The sequence below is a fragment of the Erinaceus europaeus genome, chromosome 10 (genome assembly GCF_950295315.1).
Source record: "Erinaceus europaeus chromosome 10, mEriEur2.1, whole genome shotgun sequence".
Taxonomy (NCBI): domain Eukaryota; kingdom Metazoa; phylum Chordata; class Mammalia; order Eulipotyphla; family Erinaceidae; genus Erinaceus; species Erinaceus europaeus.
In genome coordinates, this window is record NC_080171.1 from 15,111,945 (window position 1) to 15,137,639 (window position 25,695).

Genomic DNA, 25,695 nt, shown 5'->3' on the forward strand with positions numbered 1-25,695 from the left:
GCAGTGGGCTGATATTTCCTGCCAACTTATAAAAAGAGGGGTTTGGGGTGGGGTGGGGTGGGATGGGGTGGGGTGGGGTGGGGTGGGTTGGAGGCAGAATAGCTCACCTGGACAGTGTGCTGTTTGCCATGTACGCGACCCAGGTTTGAGTCTGGCCTCAGTGAAGAAAGCTTCAGTGCAGTGGTCTCAGCCTCTCTCTCCCTGACTCTCCCTCTCTTTATCTAAAAATAAGTAAATCGTTTTATTTGTTTGTTTTGTTTTTGTGAACACACAGACCTGATGTGGGCGCCTAGTTCCAGTTTTCCAGCCTCCTACCCTTTGGAGTCTACGCCCCTGCTGTCAGTTTCCAAGGCTCTCCGTAACCTAGGCCTGAGCCCTAGAGTCAAGGCAGCTCAAGCTGTTTGCATTTCCCCCAGAGCCCCTCTGGATCTCTTCTGCCCATTACTGTGGGTGCTCATCCTGCCTCAGTTCCCCTTCCTCCTGGTGTTCTCGTCTTCCCGCCCAGGCAGCTCCCACAACTTCCCTGAACCTGGATGCGCCAGAACTGGGGGTCTGTGAAATGCCACCTTCTCGTTGGGATTTGGCACAACCCCCAGGGCTGCCTCTGCTTTCTGCTCTCACCAAGCTCTCTTGGTAGACACTTGAGGGTGCCTGGAGCCCGTCAGAATGGGTTCACCCCAGCTGAGCCTCAGCACCTGTCTGGGCCCAGTTTCTATACTATCAGTTACTCAATTCTTGCTTCTCTGGGGTCGAGAGGGGATAAGACCAGCCTAGGGAGACAGGCAGCTGCCCGGGAGCTCCTAACTGTGGCTGTCCTGCTAGTCCGTGAGCTCTTGCGGGGTGTGGGGAGCAACACCGGAGCTTCATCTGACATCACATGGGCATTCAGCATCTGGCCCCAGATCCACCCACCACACAGCAAGGGCTCAGTGAGTATTTGAGGAAGCAAAGTGGGCAGGCTTCCCACTTTTGTCTGTAATCTGGGCCTTGTAGTTGGCATGGAGGCAGAAAGCCACCTGGGGGGTGGGTAGCTGCTCTACAGGAGGACCCCTCTAGGCTGTACCTGGAGCCCCAGAGCAGCCCGGGCCTTGGAACTCTTGAGTTTGCCTCAGTGAGTCTCCGCAGGGGGTGACACAGATTTCAAACCTGCTGTCTCTCCAAGGCCTCTGCACGGAAAGGCTGTCACTAAAAGAGTGCAGAGTGACGGGCAGGCGGGAGGGGGGGGGGGACCGTAATTGCCCACCCGGAGCTCTGCACAGAGCTTTTAAATCACAAAGCACATTTGGTGCCATCAGGCCTGCGGACTTGCCTCCTCACTCAGCTCCCACACAGGGGCCCGAGGGAGAGTACCCAAAGAAGAGCGTCCCCCAGCCCCTGATGGAGGAGGAGGAGAATGCAAAGTGACTTACATAGAAACCTGTGTCGAAGAGAGGGCAAAAGACTACCCGATAGCTAAGCCAGCCGGCATACCTATTGACGTAAGACATCGAAATTTAGCTGAAGTCTCCTGGGTGCAGAGCTGATGAGTAGTGGAGCACTCCTTGTGGAGTGGGAGAGCACTCAGTCCTCCCTAGAGCCACTCAGGAACCTCCTGGTGTGCCCAGCACTCTGTCCTGGTTCTGGCTCAGAGACACACACCACCCCCCCAGCCCTTTCCTCTCTATGATCCAATCCCACTTCAGCTTCCTGGCTCTGAACCTTCAGTGGGTGTGCCCAGGGTCTCGTTCCCTTCTACCAACATTCCCTGCTTCTGAAGAAAGCGCTGTCTCGTCCATGTGTCCTTTCTCCTTAAGCTCCACTGGCAGACCTTCCTACTCCAGCAGTCACCGGAAATCCCTAGCCTGTCAATTTAATGTTTCTGCTCACTGCCTAAGAGGCATGAAATTACAGCCTGCTGCCCAGTAGTAAAGGCCCTTTTCCATGAATTTATACTTGGTGATACCCAGATAACATGCAACTTAAAACATATGGTCACCAGCTCCCCCATTAGATCAGTCTCTGGACCATCACAGGCCGGTCTGGGTAATCAGGAGGACGGCCTGGCCATTAGGCAGGAAGTGGCGGTGTCTGCCAAGCTGGCCTGGCTGATGGCCCTTGACTTCCTGGGGCTCCTGGCAAACCTCTCCTGGGAGAGAAGATGTACTCTAAGTGGGTATTTTCTCCGAAAAAGGCAGCTGCTTCCTAAATACACAAAGCTCCTGTAGGCCAGCCTGCTGGAAGTCACATTTACTTTCATGGATTCCTGTCTTAATTACATTTTTTTTTTCTTAACTAGCATCCTTACTCATTTTTCTAAACAACCATCAAACATAATTATGCAGTATTTCCTTCCCCTGTCCATAGTAGCTGCCTGCTACCAGAGTCAGTCCCTAGCTCCTTATTCCATACTCACAGTATTGCTGTCACTGGAGTGTAGCTATTATGGGCAGAGCGCAGTGCTACTGCTATTCAGTAACACCTCAGCAAAGAGCAGAATGTCCTCCCGGGTTCTGTTCATTGCCCGGGACATCTCTAGAAAGCCCACATGATACAGTTTGCCCGGAACACATAAGTAATCTTGTATTTTACTTTTGAACTTAGAATAATTCCATGCACGCTTTTTCATGCAGCTACATAATCTTCAGATTTATCATTTTAATGGCTGTTTAATATTCCAGCCGGTTAGTGAGCCATAATTTACTTAACTGTTCCCTATTGTTGGGGGCTTAATGAAAATTGGAATTCAACATGTAATACAGGCAGAAGCTCATTTTAATGATTACCAGGACAATACCCATGCCCTGACTGCGGGCCATGACTATCCAGCTTTGGTGAGGTGCAGACGCTGTGGACCAGTCGGTCCTGTCTGAGAGGTGTGTGCACGAGTCCCTCGGACTCCATGGCTAATCTGTTCACTGCACGTTTCTCTTTTCGGCTGATATTTATGTGAATATCCGTGCCTCCTGAATACCGAGAGATACTAAGCTGTTATGCACTGGGCATATTGTGCCAGAGACTTTATCACGGCTGTCAGGGCTATTCCTGTATTGACTGGAATCTGGGAGTAAAGAGTCATTTCAGGCTTTCCCCTTATCACCCGTTGATCCCACCCACATTCAGTGGTTGTGCACTGGATGTGCAGCTGAACTCTGTGAGGAAGCCAGGGCATACTTGATTGGGAGTGTCCCAGGAGCACACCTTTGGGTTGCTTTGCGGTGCCCAGGTACCCAGGACGGCAGGGCAGTTTGCATGCAAAGTGCTTTGTAAACTGTGCCACACTCACTGGCGGTTGCTGTTCCTGGCTTTTGTAAAGAAGGGTAAGAGGGTAGCTTCCACAGATTAAAAAAAGCACAGCACAGTGAGTGGCCCTGGAGGTGGTGCAGCGGCTGGAGTGTCGGGCCTTCGAGCGTGAGATTCTGAGTACAGTTTCCAGCAGGGCATGTGCCTGAGTGATGCTGTGGTGTGTTTTTTTGTTTGTTTGGTTGGTTGTTTTTTTTTAATTTTTTAAATATTTATTTATTCCCTTTTGTTGCCCTTGTTTTATTGTTGTAGCTATTATCGATGTTGTTGGATAGGACAGAGAGAAATGGAGAGAGGAGGGGAAGACAGAGGAGGAGAGAAAGAGAGACACCTGCAAACCTGCTTCACTGCCTGTGAAGCGACTCCCCTGCAGGTGGGAAGCCAGGGGCTCGAACCGGGATCCTTACGCCGGTCCTTGCTGTGGTGTTTTTTTTCTCCCTCTTCCTCCCTCTCCTCTCCCAATCTCTTCCTCTTCTTTTCCCCATCTCATTCATAAATAAATCTCTTTATTATAAAGGAAATTAAGAGGAAAGTGATTTCCCTAGGTCAGTGCCCATGTGTTCAGCCCTCAGAATTATTCAAAGACAGGAGGCCAAACTGTACTTTTAAAAAAATATTTTATTTATTTTTAATTGTTTGCTTATTGGATAGAGACACCCAGAAATCAAGAGGAACGGGGAGATAGAGAGGGAGAAAGACAGTGAGACACCTGCAGCCCTGCTTCACAACTCGCAAAACTTTCCCCCTGCAGGCGGAAACCAGTAGCTTGAACCCAGGTCCTTGCACAGTGTAACATGTGCGCTCAACCAAGTGCACCACCACTCGGCCCCCAGACTGTACTTCTTAGAACTAGGTGTGCAGTGGAATGAATGATGGCAGTGACCCCACAGCAAGGTCACGTAACTGGGCGGTGATTTACAGAGTTTGTAAGTGGTTTGGAGTACTTTCAGAGCTATAAAGTGACATGTCCTACCTTCTCCCTTCAAAAGGGAAGTAATAACATTCTCCAAACTAATACATGACCCTGGTTTATTCATGAGGCCCAACAAAAGATGCGTTTTGCCTGAGTATGTGACTTCTCAAAGAAAAGTGGATTTTTAGGATTTTTTCCTAAGGCCTTAGAACCACCTAGTGAGAGGTCTGTTCCCTTTTCCTGCTCTCTCTGAAAAGAGAATGTTACTTTTTTATAAAAAATTATTTATTTATTTCCCTTTTGTTGCCCTTGTTTTATTCTGTAGTTATTGTTATTGATGTCGTCATTATTGGATAGGACAAAGAGGGGGAGAGAAAGACAGACACCTGCAGACCTGCTTCACCGCCTGTGAAGCGACTCTCCTGCAGGTGGGGAGTCGGGGGCTCAAACACTGGTCCTTCTTGCACTTTGCGCCATGTGCGCTTAACCTGATGCGCTACCGCCCGGCTCCCGAGAATGTTACTCTTACCAGACATAGCATCGCATTGCTGATCTCGAGTACTTACCCATCTGCCATTTCAACCAAAGCAGAGTGAGTCTTGTGCCTGCCTCACAGCAAGCAAGTGGTACACACCTGGCTGACTTTGTTCTTTCTCATCCTTTTCATGCCTGTCATCTCCACTAAAGGACAATGACTTATGAGACGTGGATATTCATTTTACATGACTCTGCTTTCTCCAAAGTGAGGCAACACAAATATATGAGTAATAGCCCAGGTCTTGCCCAGAAACAACTTGATGAAGTCAGTCAGTTCGTGTGTGAGTAGTCCAGGAAATGCCAGAATGTCATGGAATCTCAGCACTAGAGACCCGTGGGTCTGCGGTCACGGCTAAGATTGTTGGCATCTCCACGAGCTAGCCTTCCATCAGGAAGCCTGGTGTGAAAGTAGTGCTCTTGCTCAGAAGGAAGAAAGTCACTGGGTGTTTTTGCCAGCTGCTCCTTGCGACACAGTACTGTCGTGGGTTCCTACCATAGCTTGATGGTTTTAGAGTTCTGATTTGGAGAGTCCCCTGAGAGTCAGTGTGGGCAGCTTGCTGGCACAACCTCACCTCTGTGTATCAAGCCTCAGTGCCCCAGCACCAGTAGGCAGGGAATAAACATTATTCAGCCTTACAAAGAGATGAGAGTCAATAGGAGGGGAAAAAGAAAGGGAGGGTATAAGGATCCCCGTTCGAGCCCCCGGCTCCCCACCTGCAGGGGAGTCGCTTCACAAGCGGTGATGCAGGTCTGCGAGTGTCCGTCTTTCTCTCCTCCTCTCTGTCTTCCCCTCCTCTCTCCATTTCTCTCTGTCCTATCCAACAATGACAACATTAATAACGACAGCAAAAAGACAACAAGGGCAACAAAAGGAAAATAAATAAAATTTAAAAAAAAAAGGGAGGGAGGGACGGTGGGGGGTTGGGAGAGTAAAATTCAGAAGGGGGGGGAGGCAGGCCAGTGAAATGTCTCCCTTGGCTAATGCGATGCTTTGCCATGTGCGCAACCCAGGTCAGAACCTAGCCTCTACCACACTGAAGGAAGCTTTGGTGCTCTGGCCTCTCCCTCTCCCTCTCCCTCTCCCTCTCCCTCTCCCTGTGCCTCTCTGCCTCAATCTTTGAGAAAGAGTGAGGGAGAGAGATAAGGATGAAATTCAGACATGGGCTGTAGTGTGAAAGAACCTGATAAACATTATGTGGAGTAAGATCAGCCTGGCACAGGAGCACAGAGATGGGATGATTCCGCTGGTGTGTGGTACTGAGGAGGAATTCAGCTCACAGAGACAGAAAGCAGGGTGGGGTGTTGCCAGGGGCTGAAAGAGGGATGCTATTAAGGAGAATGTAGTGTTTGAGTTTGGGAAAATGAAGTCCTGACCATGTCCAGTGGTGGCGGAGCACAAAGGTGTGAATGTACCTGAAGCCATTGTGCCGTACTCTTAGGGAGAATTAAAGGGGCAAACGTAAGTTTATGCATAAAAACGCAGGTGCCGGGTGGGGGTATAGCATAATGGTTATGCAAAGAGACTTTCATGCCTGAGGCTCTCAAGTCCCAGGTTCAATCCCCCACACCTCCATAAGCCAGAGCTGAGCAGTGCTCTCGTTAAAAAAAAAAAAAAAAAAAAAAAAAAAAGCAGGTGCCAGGTATGTTCTCTTCAGCTGCGCTGCCCTGGCCCCGCCACAGAGCATTCCGAGCCGCTGTGCCTTAACCGAGCCATCACTTCAGCTGTGTCACCTCCTGCCTCACCCCCTCAGTATCCCTCTCAGGTTCACCCTGAGCCTCTTACTGCACAGTGGTTACAGTGACTTCGGTGCCTGCCATCATCCTGGAAAGAGTGGCCCTCCCAAGAGCAGCCTCAGCGGTAGACCCTCTCCCAATCACCACCTGCAGCGGAGAAGCTCCATGAGCAGTGAAGCAGGTCTGCAGGTGTCTCTCTCAGCTCTGGCTTATGGTGGTGCAGGGGATTGAACCGGGACTATGGGGCCGCAGGCATGAGAGTCTCTTTGCATAACCATTATGCTATGTACCCCCACTCTCTCTCCATCTCTGTCTCCCCTCCCCCTCTCAATTTCTCTTTGTCCTATCAAAAAATTTAAAAAAAAAAAAAAAAAGGAACAGTGGAAGAAAGGAAGAAAGGAAGGGGGTAAGGGAAAATGGCCACCAGGAGTGATGGATTCATGAGCCTTTCCTCCTTATTCACACACGAAGCTGGACCTTACCTCTCAAGTCTCTGGAATTTGCTCAGTGCTTCAGAGGACAGGGCACTGCCCCAGTGGGGGGGGGGAACCCACCATTTTCTGTAAGTAAGGAGTGAGGGTCCTGCCTGTTCTGGGCAGGTGTCAGGACACACCTGGACTACGGTGTTCACATCTGGCCTGTGCCAACCATGATGCTCCAAGGGCCAGCAGCAGCGAGGGTGCTGGTTCTATCAGGTCTGCTGCTTCAGGTCTTTATGAGGAACTGTTAGCAGAGAGAGAAGGGGCTGACCGGGTGCTGTCCTCCGCGTTGTAGTAGGAGGCCCCAGGTGTCACACCTGTCTTCTTCCTTTGTGCCTGCAGAATTTCAGAGGCAAGAAAGTGTGCGGTCCCAGCACAAGGGCATCCAGCTGTATGACACCCCTTACGAGCCTGAGGGCCCAAGCGTGGACTCCGACTCAGAGAGCACAGTCAGCCCCCGACTACGGGAGAGCAAGCTGCCCCAGGATGATGACAGGCCTGCCGATGAGTACGACCAGCCGTGGGAGTGGAACCGGGTCACCATCCCGGCCCTGGCAGGTAAGGGGCGGGGCTGTCACTCTTGCTGTTGGGAGAGGGAGCGTGTGCAGGGGCCCAGCGGGCACTCAGGAAACTCTAGCACTTGCTTTGAAGATCTGACTGGGCTGTGTCTTTTCTAGAGCAGTCAGAACCCGCCAAGATGAGGAGGATGAGGAAAGGAATGTCCAGGCCGAGGGGAAAATCTAGGTCTTCCTCCAGCCCCTTGTGTTCAAAGAACAGGAAAATGTTCTTATCACCTACCTGGTCATCCTCTTAGTTCACTGACACCAAGCCGCCAGATCTCAGAAGGCAGCTTTTGTTTCGTTTTGTTCTGTTTGTTTTGAAAGGCAGTTCCATTGCCCTGGGTCATTTTTTTCCCCACCACACCACTTGAGCTTCCTTCCTCTGGTGTCATAGTACTTCCCGTGTGACGTTGGGCCCCAAACCTGGGGCGTGTATCTGGCAGGGCTCCCACTTTACTCCACGAGCTGTCTCTCTGGCCCCGGAAGGAACTTGACTGCAAACTAGAAGACATCCAGTCTTGGGGGCTGCGGAAATAGCTTGACTGAAAGAGCATCGGACTTGCATGCCTGAGGTTCCGAGCTCCACCCCCAGTGTCACGTGTACCAGAGGACTGCTCTGACTTCTCTCTGTTACTCTCTCGGTCTCGTGAAATTAATATGTAATGGAATGTTTAAAATTTAAAAAGAGAGAGAGAGAAAGAAACTCAATCTTTCAACGTGTGTGGGGTGGGGGGCACAGTCTTAAAGTGCAGGACTTAGGTGTGTGAGACCCCAGACTTGATCCAGCGGCACACAGCTGAATTCTGTCCCTTGTTCTCAATGCCACATACCAGGGCAGCTCTGCTGCTATGCTGTTTCTCCCTTTCTCGGTCTCTCTGAATGAAAAAACTGCCCGGGACCTCTGAAATCTGTATTCTCTGCAACATAAATGAATTCTTTTTTTTTTTTTTTAATTCAGCCTTTAGTGTGGCTCCTGTTGGGATTTTTTTACTATTTATTTATTTATCATTGGATAGAGTCAGAGAAATTGAGTCAAAAGGATAGATAGAGATGGAGAGAGAAATAGAGACACTTGCAGCCCTGCTTCACCACTTGCAAAGCCCTTCCCCTGCAAGTGGGGATGAGGGGCCCGAACCCGGGTCCTTGCGCACTATAATATGTGCACTTAACCAGGTGCACCACTACCTGGCCCCCTCCTGTTGGAATTGATAGAGCCCAGTGGTTTTATCTAGTCATTTGGCTATGTGGCTTCTGGGCAGCCAGGGCTACTGTACTTTCTGTCCCAGCTTGGGCGTGAGCCCATTCACAGCACAAACTGGAGGTACATCCTGTCTACCCAAGCTGACCATTCCCCTGGCCAAGAGCCCCTTAACTGACACAGGTACCTCTCCTCCTCCCTACTTGAAGGCTAGTTTTCTTTTTTCTTTTTCTTTTTCTTTTTTTTTTTTTTTGCCTCCAGGGTTATTGCTGGGGCTCAGTGGCTGCACCATGAATCCACTGCTCCTGGAGGCCATTTTTTTCCCCTTTTCTTGCCCTTGTTGTTGTAGCCTTGTTGTTGTTGTTTTTGTTGATGTTGCTCATTGTTGGATAGGACAGAGAGAAATGGAGAGAAGAAGGGAAGACAGAGAGGGGAAGAGAAAGACAGACAACTGCAGAACTGCTTCACTGCTTTTGAAGCGACTGCCCTGCAAGTGGGGAGCCAGGGGCTGGAACCGGGATCCTTATGCCCGTCCTTGCACTTTGCACCACAGGCGCTTAACCCACTGTGCTATCGCCCAACCCCCCCCCCCAGGTTAGTTTTCTTTCTTTTGTTTCCTTCCTTTCTCTCATTCTTTTTTTTTTTTTTTTTTTTTTTTTTACACCAGAGCACTGCTCAGCTTTGGCTTGTGGTGGTATTGGGGATTGAACCTGGGACCTCAGAGCCTCAGGCATGATGAGAGTCTGTTTGCAAAACCATTATGCTGTATCCCCCGCCCGAGCTTTGCTTTCTAAAGTCTGGGCCTCTGTCACAGAATGAAAGCTTCTCTCCCACAGCCTCTGCTAGTATGCCACGTGTGCCTGAAGTCTAAGGCTGCATCCACACCCTTTGATTCTAATCTCGTGGATCCTTGCCAAGGTTATGAGCTAAGTCAGAAAAGGCATTGTTTGTGAACATGAAAGATGGGGACTAGCCTGAATGCCCAGCACACAGGAATTGGTGAAACTTAACATTGGACAGCCACTGAAAAGAGATGTAGACAAGAGATTTATGACAACTGCTTATGCTAAATGTGAAAACCAAATGCAAAGAAATGTTGTGCATCTGGAATTGCAGACGTGTGAAGAAAATTCAAGACATCGAGTGAGTGCTTTAACCCTTACTGCGCTGCAAGTCACAAAACTAAAGTTCTTGTTCTTGTTCTTGACTTCAGCTTCATTCTGTCTGGACCCCCCCCCCCTTTTTACAAACTCAGGCCCTGCCTACTCCACTCCCACCCTACCCACTCTGCTTCCCACCCCTTCATTTGTGTTCTAGCTCTCTCACAACTTGCAGTTTCCTGGGGGAGGTGTGGTCCGTGCCAATCCTATTGCTTCTGCCCCAGTGCCCCCTTCCCCTCTGTATCCTTGCTGGGGGGATCCTGCATTAGCTTCAAGGGCCAATTCAAACCTTGCCATCTTGTCCGTGAGCCATGTGACCCACAGGCCTCCCTACTGCCTCTTGGGCTTGCTGATGTGTGTCCACAGGGCAACATTTCTCTCAACTTGTAGTGTTTTTTTTTTTAATTATTTCTTATAATTAATTGTTGTTAAAATTCGGAGGCTCTTGCTGGCCGGGCTAGCTTCACGGGTGGGTAACAGAGATGCGGAGACATACGGCTGGGCAGGGAAGCTGTATTTCTTTATTCAGGACAACGATTCATAAACTAAGACAAACTAATCACCAAACAGAACTCTGCTGTCTCTTTGGGCGGCGCAAGCCCTCTCTCTTACTCGAACTCAGGAACCCTCTCCCTGGAACTCTTCCTCTCGAACTCTGGCGGGGTTCCTTCGGGGCGGGGCCAAGCAGGCCCGCGAAACTAACTGGACTGATCTAATTCTCTTTGCGGGGGAGAACTAGAACCCAATGTAAAGCATACAACAATTCCCCCTTTTCTTTTAACTAAATGGCTACAGTATCAAGGGTGTGGGGTGAACAGAAACCTATATATCGTACAGGCATTTAAAAAAAAAGAAACTGGCACAAACATGGAGAAACATGCAAGCAAGTATCAAGAACCAGTGTGCTGTTAAGGGAAGGCCTGAGGGGACCATATCTGCCTCTGTGGGCTAAACTTTATCAGCTTAAAAAAAAACATTTCTTGTCTCTGGGGGGCTACTTGCCTCAACGGGCATTTGCATGGGGGCGGGTAATGGCCTAGAGTCCCAAAGGCAGCTGGCTGCAATTTACTTACTATGAAACAAAACTTGTTATTAGCATATTTCTAATAGAGAAGGAATTTGAGACTTTTACATAGCAACAACGTCTTTTTAACCTTTTGTTACACCCATTCAAGATGGAGTCAGGAAAGGAAACCTCAGGCATGAGAATAATTAGCATAGCCATTGTGCGATCTACCATTTCTAATAGAGAAGGTAGTGGAGAGTTTTACATATCAACAAGTCTATTTAACCTTTTGTTTAGACCAACTTAGTTAAAATATATTGCTTGTTAACTAATTTTTACCTTAGACTTTAAATGTAAGTTAATTTTATCTTTATGAGAATTACGTTGAAAACCTTTTTTATTTAACTTTGACTAGTAAGAATTTAGCCTTAAAGTTATTGTTTACCAAACTTTAAACATACACATAAACATGGTCATTAATACACAAGGAGAGAAACCTTTGTTACGAAGACATGTCATTTTAAACATGAATTTAAATCTGTACTGTCTTAGTTGTTGGGGGGGGGGTCCACCATCCGGAGGTGGCTTCCCACGCAGCTTCACTTCTAGGAATTGCAGGTTGCGATCTCTGCACAAATCTCTGTGTACTCCAGCTTGTCTGCCTTCAGACCGGACCGGCAGCTGGAGATCTCGTGTGCCCAGTTTCGGCAGGGATCCTGGGGGTCCAGGAGGCCCAGGATCGTTCCAGAATTCATAGCAAGAGGGCAGGCAGGCCAGGCTTGTAGAAGGTGTGGGCCTAGGTGCCCAGGGGTGGCGGCCATGATAGGCCGCCTCGGCCCTGCCCCATGGCCCTGCCATGTCTGCTGCCCTGTTTGCAGTGGCCGAGCAGTGTGGAGGGATCACACATCCAGTGCCCTGCGCCACGCGGTGGAGAGCCAGCTCCTGTGGGCTGGCCTCGGGCTCTTGCGTGTTGGCATCGGGCTCTTGTGTGGTGGCATCGGGCTCCTGCGGGCTGTGGGGCTGCGGGGCTGCGGGCGTGGTGCGCAGGGTTGTTTGGGCGCAGCCGGCTGGCTGGCTGTTTAACCAGGTGGAAACAACAGCTCTGCGCCTCGCCTCCCGCCCGCTGGCTATTCCCGCTGGCTGTTCTGAGTTCGCCCGAGCAAGTGGAAACCACAGAGTGGTCCAGAGATAAATGTTCCAGAAACAGCAAAACAGTCTCGTGAAGAAAGAGCAGAGGCCTTTGGAGATCCCTTCACAAGCAGAAGAGAAGGCCATAGTGCATAGGTAGCCAAATTGTCTTTACTTATCTGAGAGATGCGCAGGTCAGGTCCACATTGGGCGCCATTTGTTGTTAAAAGTTTCGGCGGCTCTGGCCAGCCGGGCTAGCTTCACGGGCGGGTAACAGAGATGTGGAGACAACGGCTGGGCAGGGAAGCTGTATTTCTTTATTCAGGAAGAATGATTCATAAACTAAGACAAACTAATCACCAAACAGAACTCTGTTGTCTCTTTGCGGTGGCGCAAGCACTCTCTCTTACTCGAACTCAGGAACCCTCTCCCTGGAACTCTTCCTCTCGAACTCTGGCGAGGTTCCTTCGGGGCGGGGCCCGCGAAACTAACTGGACTGATCTAATTCTCTTTGCGGGGGAGAACTAGAACCCAATGTAAAGCATACAACAATTAATGTTTCACATTCAACAGTAAATACAATAGTTTGTACATGTATAACATTCAGTTTCCCATATAACAATACAACCCCCACTAGGTCCTCTGTCATCCTTCTTGGACCTGTATTCTCCCCACCCACCCACCCCAGAGTCTTTTACTTTGGTGCGATACGCCAATTCCATTTCAGGTTCTACTTGTGGTTTTTTGTTGGGTTTTTTTTTCTGATCTTGTTTTCCAACTTCTGCTTGAGAGTGAGATCATCCATATGCATCCTTCTGTTTCTGACTCATTTCACTTAACATGAATTTTTCAAGGTCCATCCAAGATTGGCTGAAAATGGTGAAGTCACCATTTTTTACAGCTGAGTAGTATTCCATTGTGTATATAGACCACAACTTGTTCAGCCACTCATCTGTTGTTGAACACCTGGGTTGCTTCCAGGTTTTGGCTATTACAAATTGTGCTGCTAAGAACATATGTGTACACAGATCTTTTTGGATGAATATGTTGTCTTCCTTAGGATATATCCCCAGGAGGGGAATTGCAGGGTCATAGGGTAGGTCCATTTCTAGCCTTCTGAGAGTTCTCCAGACTGTTCTCCACAGAGGTTGGACCAATTGACATTCCCACCAACAGTGTAGGAGGGTTCCTTTGACCCCACACCCTCTCCAGCATTTGCTGCTGTTACCTTTTCTGATGTATGACATCCTCACAGGAGTGAAGTGATATCTCATTTTTGTCTTTATTTGCATTTCTCTGACAATCAGAGACTTGGAGCATTTTTTCATGTGTTTCTCGGCCTTTTGGATCTCTTCTGTGGTGAATATTCTGTCCAATTCCTCCCCCCATTTTTGGATGGGGTTATTTGTTGTCTTGTTGTTGAGTTTGGCAAGCTCCTTTATATATATTGGTTATTAAACTCTTGTCTGATGTATGGCATGTAAAGATCTTCTCCCATTCTGTGAAGGGTCTCTTGGTTTGGGTAGTGGTTTCTTTTGCTGTGCAGAAGCTTTTTAATTTGATGTAGTCCCATAGGTTTATACTTGCCTTAGTCTTCTTTGTAATTGGATTTGTTTCATTGAAGATGTCTTTAAAATGTATGCAGAAAAGAGTTCTGCCAATATTCCTTTAAGTATCTGATAGTTTCTGGTCTAACATCCAAGTCCTTAATCCACTTGGAATTTACTTTTGTATTTGGTGAAATACAGTGGTTCAGTTTCATTCTTCTGCATGTTTCAACCCATTGTTTTCAACACCATTTGTTGAAGAGACTCTGCTTTCCCCATTTAATAGTCTGGGCCCCTTTGTCAAAGATTAGATGTCCATAGGTGTGGGGCCTCATTTCTGGGCTCTCAATTCTATTCCACTGGTCAGTGTGTCTATTCATGTTCCAGTACCAAGCAGTTTTGATGACAATGGCCCTATAATACAGTTTGAAGTCTGGGAGTGTGATGCCTCCAGTTCTGTTCTTTTTTCTCAAGATTGTTTTCGCAATTCTAGGTCTTTTCTGGTTCCAGATAAACATTTCTAGCATTTGTTCATTTCTCCTAAAAAATGTGCTTGGGATCTTGATGAGGATAGCATCATTAAATTTGTAGATGGCTCTGGGTAGTATATTCATTTTGATGATGTTAATTCTTCCAACCCATGAACATAGAATATCTTTCCTCTTCTTTGTGTCTTTTTCAATTTCCTTGAGTAGTGATTCATAATTTTCAGTATACAAGTCTTTCACTTCTTTGGTTAGGTTTATTCCTAGATATTTTATTGGTTTTGTTGCTATAGTGAAAGGAATTGATTTCTGGATTTCAATTTCTTCTAACTTAGTGTTTGCATAGAGGAATGCCACTGACTTTGGAATGTTAATTTTGTAGCCTGACACCTTACTGTATTGCCTGATGATTTCCAAAAGCTTCTTGCTGGATTCCTTAGGTTTTTCTGTGTATACTATCATGTCATCTGCAAATAGGGAGAGTTTGACTTCTTCTCTTCCAATCTGTATCCCTTTAATTCCCTGCTCCTGCCTGACTGCTATGGCAAGAACTTCCAACACTACGTTGAATAGTAATGGTGACAGTGGGCACCCCTGTCTAGTACCTGATCTGAGTGGAAATGCTTCCAGTTTTTCACCATTGAGTGTGATGTTGGCTATAGGTTTGCTATATATAGACTCCACTATCTTCAGGAGTTTGCCATCTATTCCCATTTTTTGTAGTGTTTTGACCATAAAGGGATGTTGTATTTTGTCAAAGGCTTTCTCTGCATCTACTGATATGACCATGTGGTTTTTGGTCTTGCTTTTGTTGATGTAGAGTTTGTTTTGTCACCTGGTACAGCTGCCATGCGGTGAGCAATGGGGGCTCGGAACCAGTGGCAAGAACTGTCTCATGTGACTGGAGATCCTTGATCACCTGAGGTCTCTCCCATGCAGACCACAGCCTACACAGGAAGGAGGAGCTAAGAAAAGGTCGTGCTTCTCCCCAGTGGGGCACTTAAGCCATCCAAAGGTTTGCGCTCTGCAAGCACCCTGCAGACACCAAGGACCCTGGGCATGAGGTGACAGCAAAGTAGGTTGGGGCTTACCTCTGCCTGCACCAGCCACCTGCAAGTCACAGTTTATTTTTTAAAAAATATTTACTTATTTATTTATTCCCTTTTGTTGCCATTGTTGTAGTTATTATTGGTGTCATCATGGTTGGATAGGACAGAGAGAAATGGAGAGAGGGGGAGAGAAAGACAGATACCTGCAGACCTGCTTCACCACTTGTGAAGCGACTCCCCTGCAGGTGGGGAGCCAGGGGCTCAAACCAGGATCCTTACGCTTTGCGCCATGTGCACTTAACCTGCTGCGCTACCACCCGACTCCCCAGTTTATTTTTTTATACTACCAGATAGCACTGCTCATCTCTGGCTTATGGTGGTGCTAGCAGTTGAAGGGGTTGAACCTGCGCTGTTGGAGCCTCAGGCGTGGAAATCTTTTTGCATAGACGTTATGCTGGCTCCCCGGTTCTCAGAATCTGCTTTCTCCAGACTCCTGAGTGATGTGTGTGCCTGTTAAATAAGACATCAACTCTTTAGAAAGTTCCCTGATGAGAGGTGGTGGTAGAATACAACCTGCATACCTTCTGTTCGCCCTAAAAGATCTCAGGACCTTGGATCATCAGACCGTATGGAGTAAGGTCTGAGCCCCAAGCCCTCACTTTTAACTTAGTTTTATGGTGCTGAGTACCACCCCGGGTTCCATTCAGGGCAGTCATTCAGCTGCCAGTGAAAGGCACCCGGAATCAAATTTGTCTGCCTCCTTAAGCCCCTGGTCACTGACTGTGTCCTGCTCTGCGGCAAATACTGGTCATGTTTTTCCCAACAAGAGTTTGGCTAGATTTTAGTTGCCAGGCCACAGAAGGAGGAAACGCTTTCAACTGTGCTGGAGGGACATCTTTAGTCGTGACCAGTCCCTCCCTGTATCCATGGACAGAGCCTGAGGCGAGCTCCCGTTTCCAGCCCAGCACAGAGGTGAAGTGTGGAGTAGTGGTGCCAGGAAGCAGCTTGATGGGCTTGTTGAAGTGCTTCTGTGGCCCCGTGTGTAGACCCAGAAACACGGCTGCTCAGGAACGAAGAATAAAGTCTCTACCCAAGTCAGGGTGCATGTGTGCTCGCTCTAACACACCATCGGTGCTGCCGGCCAGGGGGCAGGGCGGTGCCGGGCTGGACTGCACTGTCCTTACAGTGCCCTTCACAATGCTCTTTGGGCCTACAGCCTGGGGTGTGGAACTCCTAGATGGGAAATGGGTGAGATCACCACTGTCTCCTTGGGTCCTTATTATCTGAGTGTGTTTAGCCTAGTGGAGAAAACCTGGGCAGGGAGCCTGGTAAATTACCAAGGGTGGATCAGCAAAAGAGAGCTCACTTGGATAGCACGTGGCTTTCCCGTGTGCTCGGCCCAGGTTCGAGCCCCGCCCCCACTGTATTGAAGGATGCTTCTTTGCTGCGGTCTCTCTAACTCTCTCTGTCTCTGTCTTTTATAAAAAGGAAATATCAGGGGTTGGGTGGATGTACATCCAGCTGAGCGGATGCTATGCATAAGGACCCCTGTTCAAGACCCTGGTCCCCACCTGTAGGGGAGAAAGTTTCACGAGCAGTGGAGCTGAGCTGCAGGTGTCTTTCTCTCTCCCTCTATCTCCCCTCCCCTTTCAATTGTCAAAGAATGTAGAGGCGGGGAGCTATCGTCAAAGGTAAAATCTTGAGGGTTGAGGGTTTAGGGTCCAGGTGAGTGGTAAGAATTTCTATTGCAGTGCCTAGGAGGTAGGTGGCACAGTGGGTAGGCTCTTGGACTCTCTAGCATGAGGTCCCGAGCTCAGTTACACCTGGAGTTGTAGCATGAGTGTCCTGCACTGGGGCTGTTAGGATGAGGAGGAGGATGGTGGACTGTGTGCAGCAGGGGAGACAAACCTCCAGAGATGCTTCCAGGCTTCACCCACCAGCATGCTGGCCAGAGCTCAGGGGAAGAAAATGCCTCAGGATCATTCCCATGACCCATTCTCAGAAACAAAAGTGCTTCCTACCTTTCAAAGTGCAGTCCTGCCCCTAAAAAACCTACACTTCTCAAAGGGATGCTTCACCCACTCTACAGAAAGAGCCCTTCAGGCCTGCAGTTCCTGACCAGGCCTGGCTCACTTAGACCCTGGGGGCCACAGCCTGGGAAGGTTCGATTATCACTCTCCATAGTTGTGAAAACAGCTATTGCAGGGTGTGAGGTGGTCCTAGCTTCTTGGGAATGGACGTCTCCACTTCCCAGCAAATGCCATGGCCCGGTGTGTGAGGAGCATGACATGTTGTCCAATAGGCCTTGGGGCTTCCTTGCCTGCTTGCCCTATGGGAAGCTGACGATGGCCTCAGCCGGGACCCCGTCCCCATCTCCCTGCCTTGGCTGGTCTGTCCCCAAGACAGATGGCTGGTCAGGTCCCACCCCTCCTGCCACAGGGAGGTGATTTATCAGGCTTCCACCAGGCTGCCCATCCCCTTCCCACCTGGCAGAGACACCTGCTTCACTTTGACTCACCCCCAGGAATCTTTTTTTTTAATTTTTTTATTATCTTTATTTTTATTTACTGGATAGAGACAGCCAGAAATCAAGAGGAAAGGGAGTGATAGAGAGGGAGAGACAGAGAGACACCTGCAACACTGCTTCACTAGCAAAGCTTTCCCCCTGCAGGTAGGGCCTGGGGGCTCGAACCTGGACCCTTGTACACTGTAACATGTTCACTCAACCAGGTGCGCCACCACCCGGCCCCACTCCCAGGAATCTTCACAGCAGTAAATTTCAGGGCTCTTAGCTGGTGGGTCTATAGAAGGCCTCACCCCAACACCCCCTAGATGCAATTCTGAACCCACATGACAACTGTGCCCCTGTCAGTGAGGCGTGGGACAGGCAGCCTGGGGTGACTCGGTGTCTCAGTGTCCTGGGCTTGGGGACACAATTGTGAGGGAGTCTGAGCAGGAAGTGGCCCCAAAGGAAGGGATTGAGAAGCAGACATGGCTCGGGAGGCCCAGGCCAAGTCTTCAGGTCTCTGAGAGGCCTTTGCAAGAACAGGGCTTGTCTTGGGAGCCTCAGGCCCTTCAGTCAGGAAGCTCGCTGCTGACGACAGTCCTGCACAGGCCAAGAGAGGGACAAGGACTGCCAGAGGCCTCACAGCAAAGCCAGTCATGGTGCACTGAAGGAAGCTGAGCAGTGCACAGAGTTAAAAATTTACATCCCAGGGGCCAGGTGGTGGCATACCTGGTTGAGCACACATTATAATTCATGAAGACCTGAGTTCGAGCCCCCAGTCCTCACCTACAGGGAGAAGCAGGGCTGCAAGTGTCTCTTTCTCTTTCCCTCTTCCCCTTCCCTCTCAATTTCTGGCTGTCTCTATCCAACATATAAATAGAGATTAACAAAAATAAAACTTACACCCCTGGTGACTAGCTCATGGAACCAGGGAAGGGGGAGGCTTAAGACCTTTTTGAGCAAGTCGTTTCATTCCTGACTCAGCCGAAGATCTGTGAGACTGGACAAAAGCATTCATGGAGCCTAAAGCTGCTTTTGAGGTGGCGTCTTGAGCTCAGCCAGTGACAGGTCTGTCTTCCTCTGCAGCTCCTCTGTCCCCACAGCTCTCTGCCTGCCCTGTGGTGCCCGGGGCGGTGTCACGTCAGGAGCCCCAGGGCTGGGAGAAGGTCAAGGGAAGCCCAGCATCAGTGGCAGCTTCTACGGCGCAGCAGCTTCTCAACCTTGAGCAGACTGCTTGGCGTCTGTGAGCCTTGGTTTCCCCGTCTATAAAATGGAAGTGGTCACAGCCCCACTCACACTGCATTCTCTGTAGTGAGTGACCAAGGCAACAGAAATGAAATGAAGAGACTTTGCAAGTCGTAAAGGGTCACTCATGAAAGAGTGGTTACTGGTGTTCAGGGGGCACTTGCTTTATTAACATTTAATTTGGCGTTAAAGCAGTACTGCATGAAGAGCTCCTTACAGGGCACTGAGGGCCCATTTACAGAGCCCATGCACAGGGCAGTGCAGGAAATCCTACATCGAAATTCCAGTCACAGTTCTGGCCATGAACAGACCAGTTCTTCCATCTTTTGGGCTGGGCACTGGCACAACATATTATCACGTATAAGAACCTGGATTCAAGTCCCTGCTCCCCACCTGCCAGAGGGAAACTTCATGAGCTGTGAAACAGAGCTGCCTGCCTCTCTCTTCCTCTCCCCCCTCTCTCTGTCTTCCCTTCTCTCTCTATTTCTTTATCTATAAAACAATAATTTAGGACCCGGGTGGTGGTGCACCTGGTTGAGCACACATGGTACAATGCCCAAGGACCCAGTTTCAAGCCCCTGGTCCCCACCTGCAGGGGGGAAAGCTTTACAAGTGGTGAAGCAGTGCTACAGGTGTCTGTCTGTCTCTCTCTCTCTCTAGCTCCTCCTTTCCCCCTCGATTTGACTGTCTCTACCCAATAAATGATTTAAAAGTTTTAAGAATAATAATAAATAATTTAAATTTTTTTAAAGTTACCATAGTTTCTCCCAAGGGTTGGGCCACTGGACACCAGGTGTAGATGGTCTACACTGCCCCGCCTCTCCTCTCCCCTTCCCCTTCCTGGCTGTGAGTTTGATGGATTGGTAGGTTTGCCCAGAGCACACTTCAGGATCACCTGCCAAAATCATGAAACAGAGAGTCAGTTTCTGTCACCAGAGTTCCTACTTCAGCAGGTTCTGAGGAGAACTAGCCTAGGTCTCCAAGTGTAGCTGACCTGAGGGCTCCACATGAGAACCTACAGTGTACTGGGCGCAGGGGCCAGGATGGAGTTAAGAGAGGGCTGCACAACTCAGCTGGGGTGATGTTTAATGCTCCCTCCTCCAAGAGGAGTTTCCTAATCTGACTAGTCCCTCCCCACCTTCATCCCAGGTCAGGCTGGGACTCTGTCTCTTACCTCTCATACCACATCCCACTGGGACATGCTTTGGTTTATCCTGGAGCCAGCAGATACGGGCATTACTGTCTGCTTGGGGGCAGAGGAGGCTGTGAATACTATACTAATTAACCCTCAGCCAGGAACCCTTTTGACAAAAGGGTTTTTTATTTGTTTTGTTTTGTTTGCCTCCAGGGTTATTGCTGGGGCTGATACCTGCCCTATGAATCCACTGCTTCTGGCAGCCATCTTTCTTCCATTGTTGTTGTTGTGCTGCTACTGCCTGCTGTTGGACAGGACAGAGAAATCGAGGGGGGAGAAAGATAGACACCTGCAGACCTGCTTCACCACTTGTGAAGAAACCCCCCCCCCCCGCAGGTGGGGAGCCGGGGGCTTGAACCATGATCCATGTGTTTTACACTATGTGCGCTTAACCTGGTGCGCTACCGCCCTGCCCCCTTGACAGAATTTTGACACCAACCCAGCCTTATCAAGCAAGGCTGAAAGGGCAGATAAAGGAAAGGGAAGGTCCCAGGTATGTCTGTTTCCATAAGCAAGTGTGACTCACATCTGAGCCAGCTCAGCACACTCCTTTAAAATGATTCTCTAGGGCAAGCAAGGTGGGGTGGGGAAAGGCTAGGAAATTAACATTTAGCAAGCACTAGTTATTGCAACTGATACAGAGTTAACCCGAGAAAGCCCCGAAAGGTGGTCTCTCAAGTGGGGAAAGGACAGGTCAAGGCATGTTTTCTACAAGTCCCGGTTTGAGGTGGCTTGAGCTGTAGCTGAGGCAGAAACAACACCCTCTCTGTGCTGACCTGTGCCTTGTCACTGCCTCCCTCCAGCGCAAATGCTCTGAGGCTGGTGACGCTGACGTCCTTTGTGGATCAGACTCTGCTCTGGGCTTCCTGTTCCCAGTGAGCCTCGTGACTCATCCTCCGCCTGCACTCAGATAAACAGACTCAGCCTCTGCAGAAGGCTTCTTGGGGGGAATCTGAGACCTGTCCCCCTCACCATCAGCCCCACTGCACCCCTCCCCTCTGTGACGTCCCTGCCCCCTGTGTGGCTTCCCAGCATGCCTTGGGCCTGCAAGGAAATTAACAATTGTGTTTGTATTGGGAGCTTTTTGCTATGTAATGAGTAACAGTTGTAATTAATGTTTAACATGTGTGAACAGCAGGTCTGTGGAGAAAAGAGGGGTTTAAAGGAGAGAACTGGGATGGCTCGCTTCCTCTGGCTAATATGTGACTGAGAGACAGGTTTTTCCGGTTGAATTTTCATTTCATTTGACATATGAATGAATTCCTTTAGTAACTTTGGGGAGCGGCGGGGGTGGGGGAGAGAAGCGCCGACATGTAATAGTGTTGGTTCATCTGCTAATTCTGTTGATAGAAATGCCCCTTCAAGTGCCTTTGTCTCTGGTGTGGAATAGAAACAGATCTGACAGGCTGTTTTTGCTCTTCTGTTTTGCAGATCAAAGATAGTGTGTGGCTAGAGGTTTGGAAGCTCTATGAGGTCAGATAATTCAGCCTGCCTTGTTCACACCTGAGCCCCCTCCTAGGTCGGTGCCTGACACGTAGTAAACTTTCAGATGCCTTTTAAATTACTAAATAAATCAGGTCTGGGAAAAACCAATCTCAGGCTCTCTTTAGGATAATGGAATATGCAGCATGCTTGCAGAGGGATGCTTTGTCTTCTTTATTATTGGACAGAGACAGAGAGAAATAGGGGAGAGAGTGGTCCGGGAGGTGGCGCAGTTGGACTCTCAAGCGGGACAGGAGGTCCTGAGTTCCATCCCTGGCAGCACATGTACCAGAGTGATGTCTGGTTCTTTCTCTCTCCTCCTGTCTTATGAATAAATAAAATATTGAAACGGGGGGGAGGAGGAAGAGATAGAGAGGGACACCTGCAGCCCTGCTTCACCACTTGTGAAGCTTTTCCCCTAGAGGTGGGTGGGGATCAGGGCCCTGAACTCGGGTCCTTACCACTGTAGTGTGAGGGGTTAACCAGGTGCACCACCGCTGTCCCCAAGCGCTACATCGTCTTCATCTCACTCTTACACTGCATATCTCTCTCTCCAGCTTGTAAGGCCAGGGGTCTACAAGTAAGGGAGCAGTGGACTGCCACAATTGTCATCTCTGGACTGAACCCCCAGGGAGAAGCCAAGAGTGTGCGTGTCCCTGCTGGTGAGAGCGCTGGCTGTGAGGCAGGACCCCTCTGCCATTTGTAGGCGGCGGCAGCAGAAACATAAACGCAGCTTGGCTGGTGCCTTGGGGCTCTTAGATAATCAAGGTTCCACTAAGTCTGGTCTGCTCCCTGCAGGTGCTTGGAAGCTTATGGATGAGGGCGAAGCCCCTTTCCTGGACCCTGCAACCCAAGGGCACTGTGGGTATCTGTCCGCAAGTGACAGTGTCAGCAGACTCTGCATCAGAGCTGAGCAGCAACTTTCCAGCTCCCAGGTGAGCCTGGCCCAGAATTGGCTGCAAGAGCTCGGCTCAGGTGGCAGAGGCGGGGTTCTGGTTTCAGCCCTCTGCTGTCACTCACGAGCAGGGTGATCTGGGAGATGAGGTGTGATGGGTGCTAGGAGCTATGGGCACACTGGGGGATCAGATGATAATCTTTATTTATTGGATACAGACAGCCAGAAATTGAGAGGAGGGGGAGATAGAGAGACACCTGCAGCCCTGCTTCACCACTTGCAAAGCTTTCCCCCTGCAGGTGGGGACCGGGGGCTTGAAACCGGGTCCTTGCGCACCGTAACATGTGCGTTCAACCCGGGGCGCCACCACCCAGCCCCCGTACTATGGTCTCTGATTTTTCTGTCTGTCTCTATCTAAAGAGAGAGGAGAGAAGAACACGAAGAGGTGCTATAGACTGAATCTGTGCTGAGCTCAGAGGTCTCTGGAATTCGGGAAACCTGGCTTCCAGTCTGTTGACTCAAGAGCCAGTCAATCCCTTTCCCAAAATCATTTTGAAGTGGCTGCTGACTGTTCTGCTGTCGCCTGCGGTCTGAAGACCCAGGGAGAAAGGGAATCAATCCCCAGCCTCCCTCTGCAGAGGGAAGGTGACTTGCCTTGGCAGCTGCACTGGGGTCACCTAGTCTTTGCCTTGGGCCATCTCCCTGACATTTCCCTTTGGGGGTACAGGACCAGAGGAAGCAAGCCTGGCCCCTTTGCAAGGCTCCCCTTCCTCGACCCAGGCAGGGGTGAGCAGGCATGCACCACAGTCCTGCGGCCAGGTGGTGTCTGCTGCCTGCCTTGTAGACTTTTTTTTTTCCAATTTAATCACTTAATTTATTAATAAGAGAGAAGGAGAACCAGATCATCACTCTGCACGTGTGATACCAAGAATCAAACCCGAGATCCCATACTTGTGAGTCCGTCACTGCCCACTAGCCACTAGTGGCCCACTCCTGGGCCAATTGCAACCTTTCTGACGTCCTGCTTCTTGGGGAGCCACCACTGTCTCCCCTCACAATGAGGAGCTCTGTGCTGGGGCACCACCACACGATGAGGCAGTGTGGTGCCCTAGGGCCTGCATGTGTCTGTGAGGTAAACAGAGAGGGCTCTGATCCTTGGTCTGAAAGCACAAAGCAAACATTTGGAGAGCCTCCTCCGAATGTCTTGCAGCCTCCTTGAAAGTACAGTTTTCAGTGACTGGATTGGCAATTGGCAGGAAGAACTGTGTGTGTGTGTGTGTGTGTGTGTGTGTGTGTGTGTGTGTGTGTGTGTGTGTATGTGTGTGTGTAATCCACCTCTCCCATGGCCATTTTTCCCCTTTTTTATTAGATAGGACAGAGAGAAATTGAGAGAGTAAGAGAGAGAGAGCACTACAAACCTACTTTACCATTCATGAAGCTTTCCCCCTGCAGGTGGGGAACAGAGACTCAAACCCAGATCCTTGCACATGTTACCATGGGCACTCAACCATGGGTACACTACCACCTGGCTCCTGAGACCACATCTTGAGCAGGAAGGAAGGGGACTTCAACTCTCTGGGCCCCAGTGTCCCCCTCTGTGAAGCAGGAGTTCTAACACTCGCTGAGCTGAGTACTACAGAGTGTACGTCAGAAAGCTGTAACAGCAGAGGACTGTTAATCTCAAGAACAGAGTTTTAGTCAGCCGCCACTGTTTGTGTGCTTTCAAGAAGCTTCATGGTGTTTTCATAGACAGGGGTGAGGGCCTGCCATGTGTTCCACACCATTTCTTCAAGCCAGTGCAGTCTCCCTCTCCTTTGTCCCCTCCTGGGGGCTCACAGGGAAAGGCCACACGTCCTCCCCTCTGTGCCCACCCACCCTGCCCACTTTTCCTTTCTCCTTTCCACCAGAGTGGCAGTGAAGAAATCAGTGTCAAGAAACCCGTGGAAGGGGTGCCTTGGACTCCTTCCTTCTATTGTCGATGCCTGTGTCTTTTTTTGGAATAATAGGAATTCCATGAATAAACACTGGAGCTGGAACCCTTTCCAGGCCCCTCCTCTCAGCCCCATGGTTTGCAGACATGGCACACACTCCTGCCCCGTCCACGCAGGGCCTGACGCCACTTTGTCAGTGGGCAGAGACCTCCCTGCTGGTTTGTTCTCCACACAGTGTCTTGTTTTCATCATCCCTGTTCTTGCTGGTTCAGTTCAGAGGACTCGGTTCTGCACTGGGAGACGAGGGGAGCCCAAGATTCTAGGTCAGCCACTAAGCTAGAAGCCCATTCATGGTCTTCACAGATCCCTGGATGATCCTTCTGTCCACCATCTACACCCTTGGTCAGACAGGGTTCTAGAGAAATTTGCTCAGGGACCAGGCGGTGGCACCATGCAGATTCAAGCCCTGGTCCCCACCTATAACAGGGAGGATTTTTCTGGCGGGGAAGCAGTGCTGCAGGTAGGTGCCTCTCTTACTCTCTCCCTCTCTCTCTTCCCTGTGAATTTCTCTCTGGCTGTCTCTAACCAACAAGTAAATAAAACTTGAAAGAAAAGAAGTTTGCAGGGGCCAGGTGGTAACACAGCCAGTTTTTGTTTTTTTTCTTCCCATTTTGTTGCCCTTGTTGTTGTGCTTGTTGTAGTTATTGTTGTCATAACTGTTGTTGTTGTTGGATAGGACAGAGAGAAATGGAGAGAGGAGGGGAAGACAGAGAGGGGGAGAGGAAGACAGACACCTGCAGACCTGCTTCACCGCCTGTGAAGTGACTCCCCTGCAGATGGGACATCGGGGGCTCGAACCGGGATCCTTATGCCGGTCCTTGTGCTTTGTGCCATGTGTGCTTAACCCGCTGCGCTACCGCCCGACTCCCGCGCAACCAGTTTAAGTGCACATAGTACGAAGCGTTAAGAACCCACACAAGGATCTGAGTTCAAGCCCCCAGCTCCCCACCTGCAGGGAGGACACTTCACGAACGGTGAAGCAGGTCTGCAGGTGTCTGTCTTTCTCCCTCTCTATCCCCCCTCCCTCTCAATTTCTCTCTGTCCTAGAAAATGGCCATCAGAAGAATCCAAAATGGATTCTTAGTGCTGCTGCCAAACCCCAGCGATAACCCTGGAGGCAAAAAAAGAAATTTGCTCTGAATCACACAGTAACAGTAAAGGAAAGATTCAAGTTGTCTTGACTCCAAAGTGCACCCCCTTCCCTTGATGCCCGTTTCCCACAGCCCCTCCAGTCCCCTGGCTTTGTTGCAGCTTATGTACTGCGTTCCAGACCTGGGGAAGCTCAAAAGAGACTGGAGACGAGAGC

General features: G+C 49.7%; 1 protein-coding gene and 1 long non-coding RNA gene across 4 annotated transcripts in view; one reads left to right on the forward strand and one right to left on the reverse strand.

Annotated features, from left to right (window-relative positions):
* Nucleotides 1–25,695, forward strand: part of SHB (SH2 domain containing adaptor protein B) — a 167,028-nt gene that overhangs the window by 93,217 nt on the left and 48,116 nt on the right. For both annotated transcript variants that reach the window (XM_007524116.3, XM_060199157.1), the window contains exon 3: nt 7,285–7,500. In XM_007524116.3, coding sequence (XP_007524178.2) covers nt 7,285–7,500 — 216 coding nt within the window. The remainder of the gene's footprint in view (nt 1–7,284; nt 7,501–25,695) is intronic.
* Nucleotides 18,975–20,972, reverse strand: LOC132540834 (uncharacterized). 2 transcript variants are annotated; one of them, XR_009551959.1, is made up of 3 exons: nt 20,798–20,972; nt 19,583–19,721; nt 18,975–19,219 (listed from the first exon to the last, which is right to left on the reverse strand). It is a non-coding gene; the product is annotated as an uncharacterized LOC132540834 (long non-coding RNA). The 2 variants fall into 2 exon arrangements; XR_009551960.1 differs by lacking the exon at nt 20,798–20,972 and adding an exon at nt 20,196–20,262.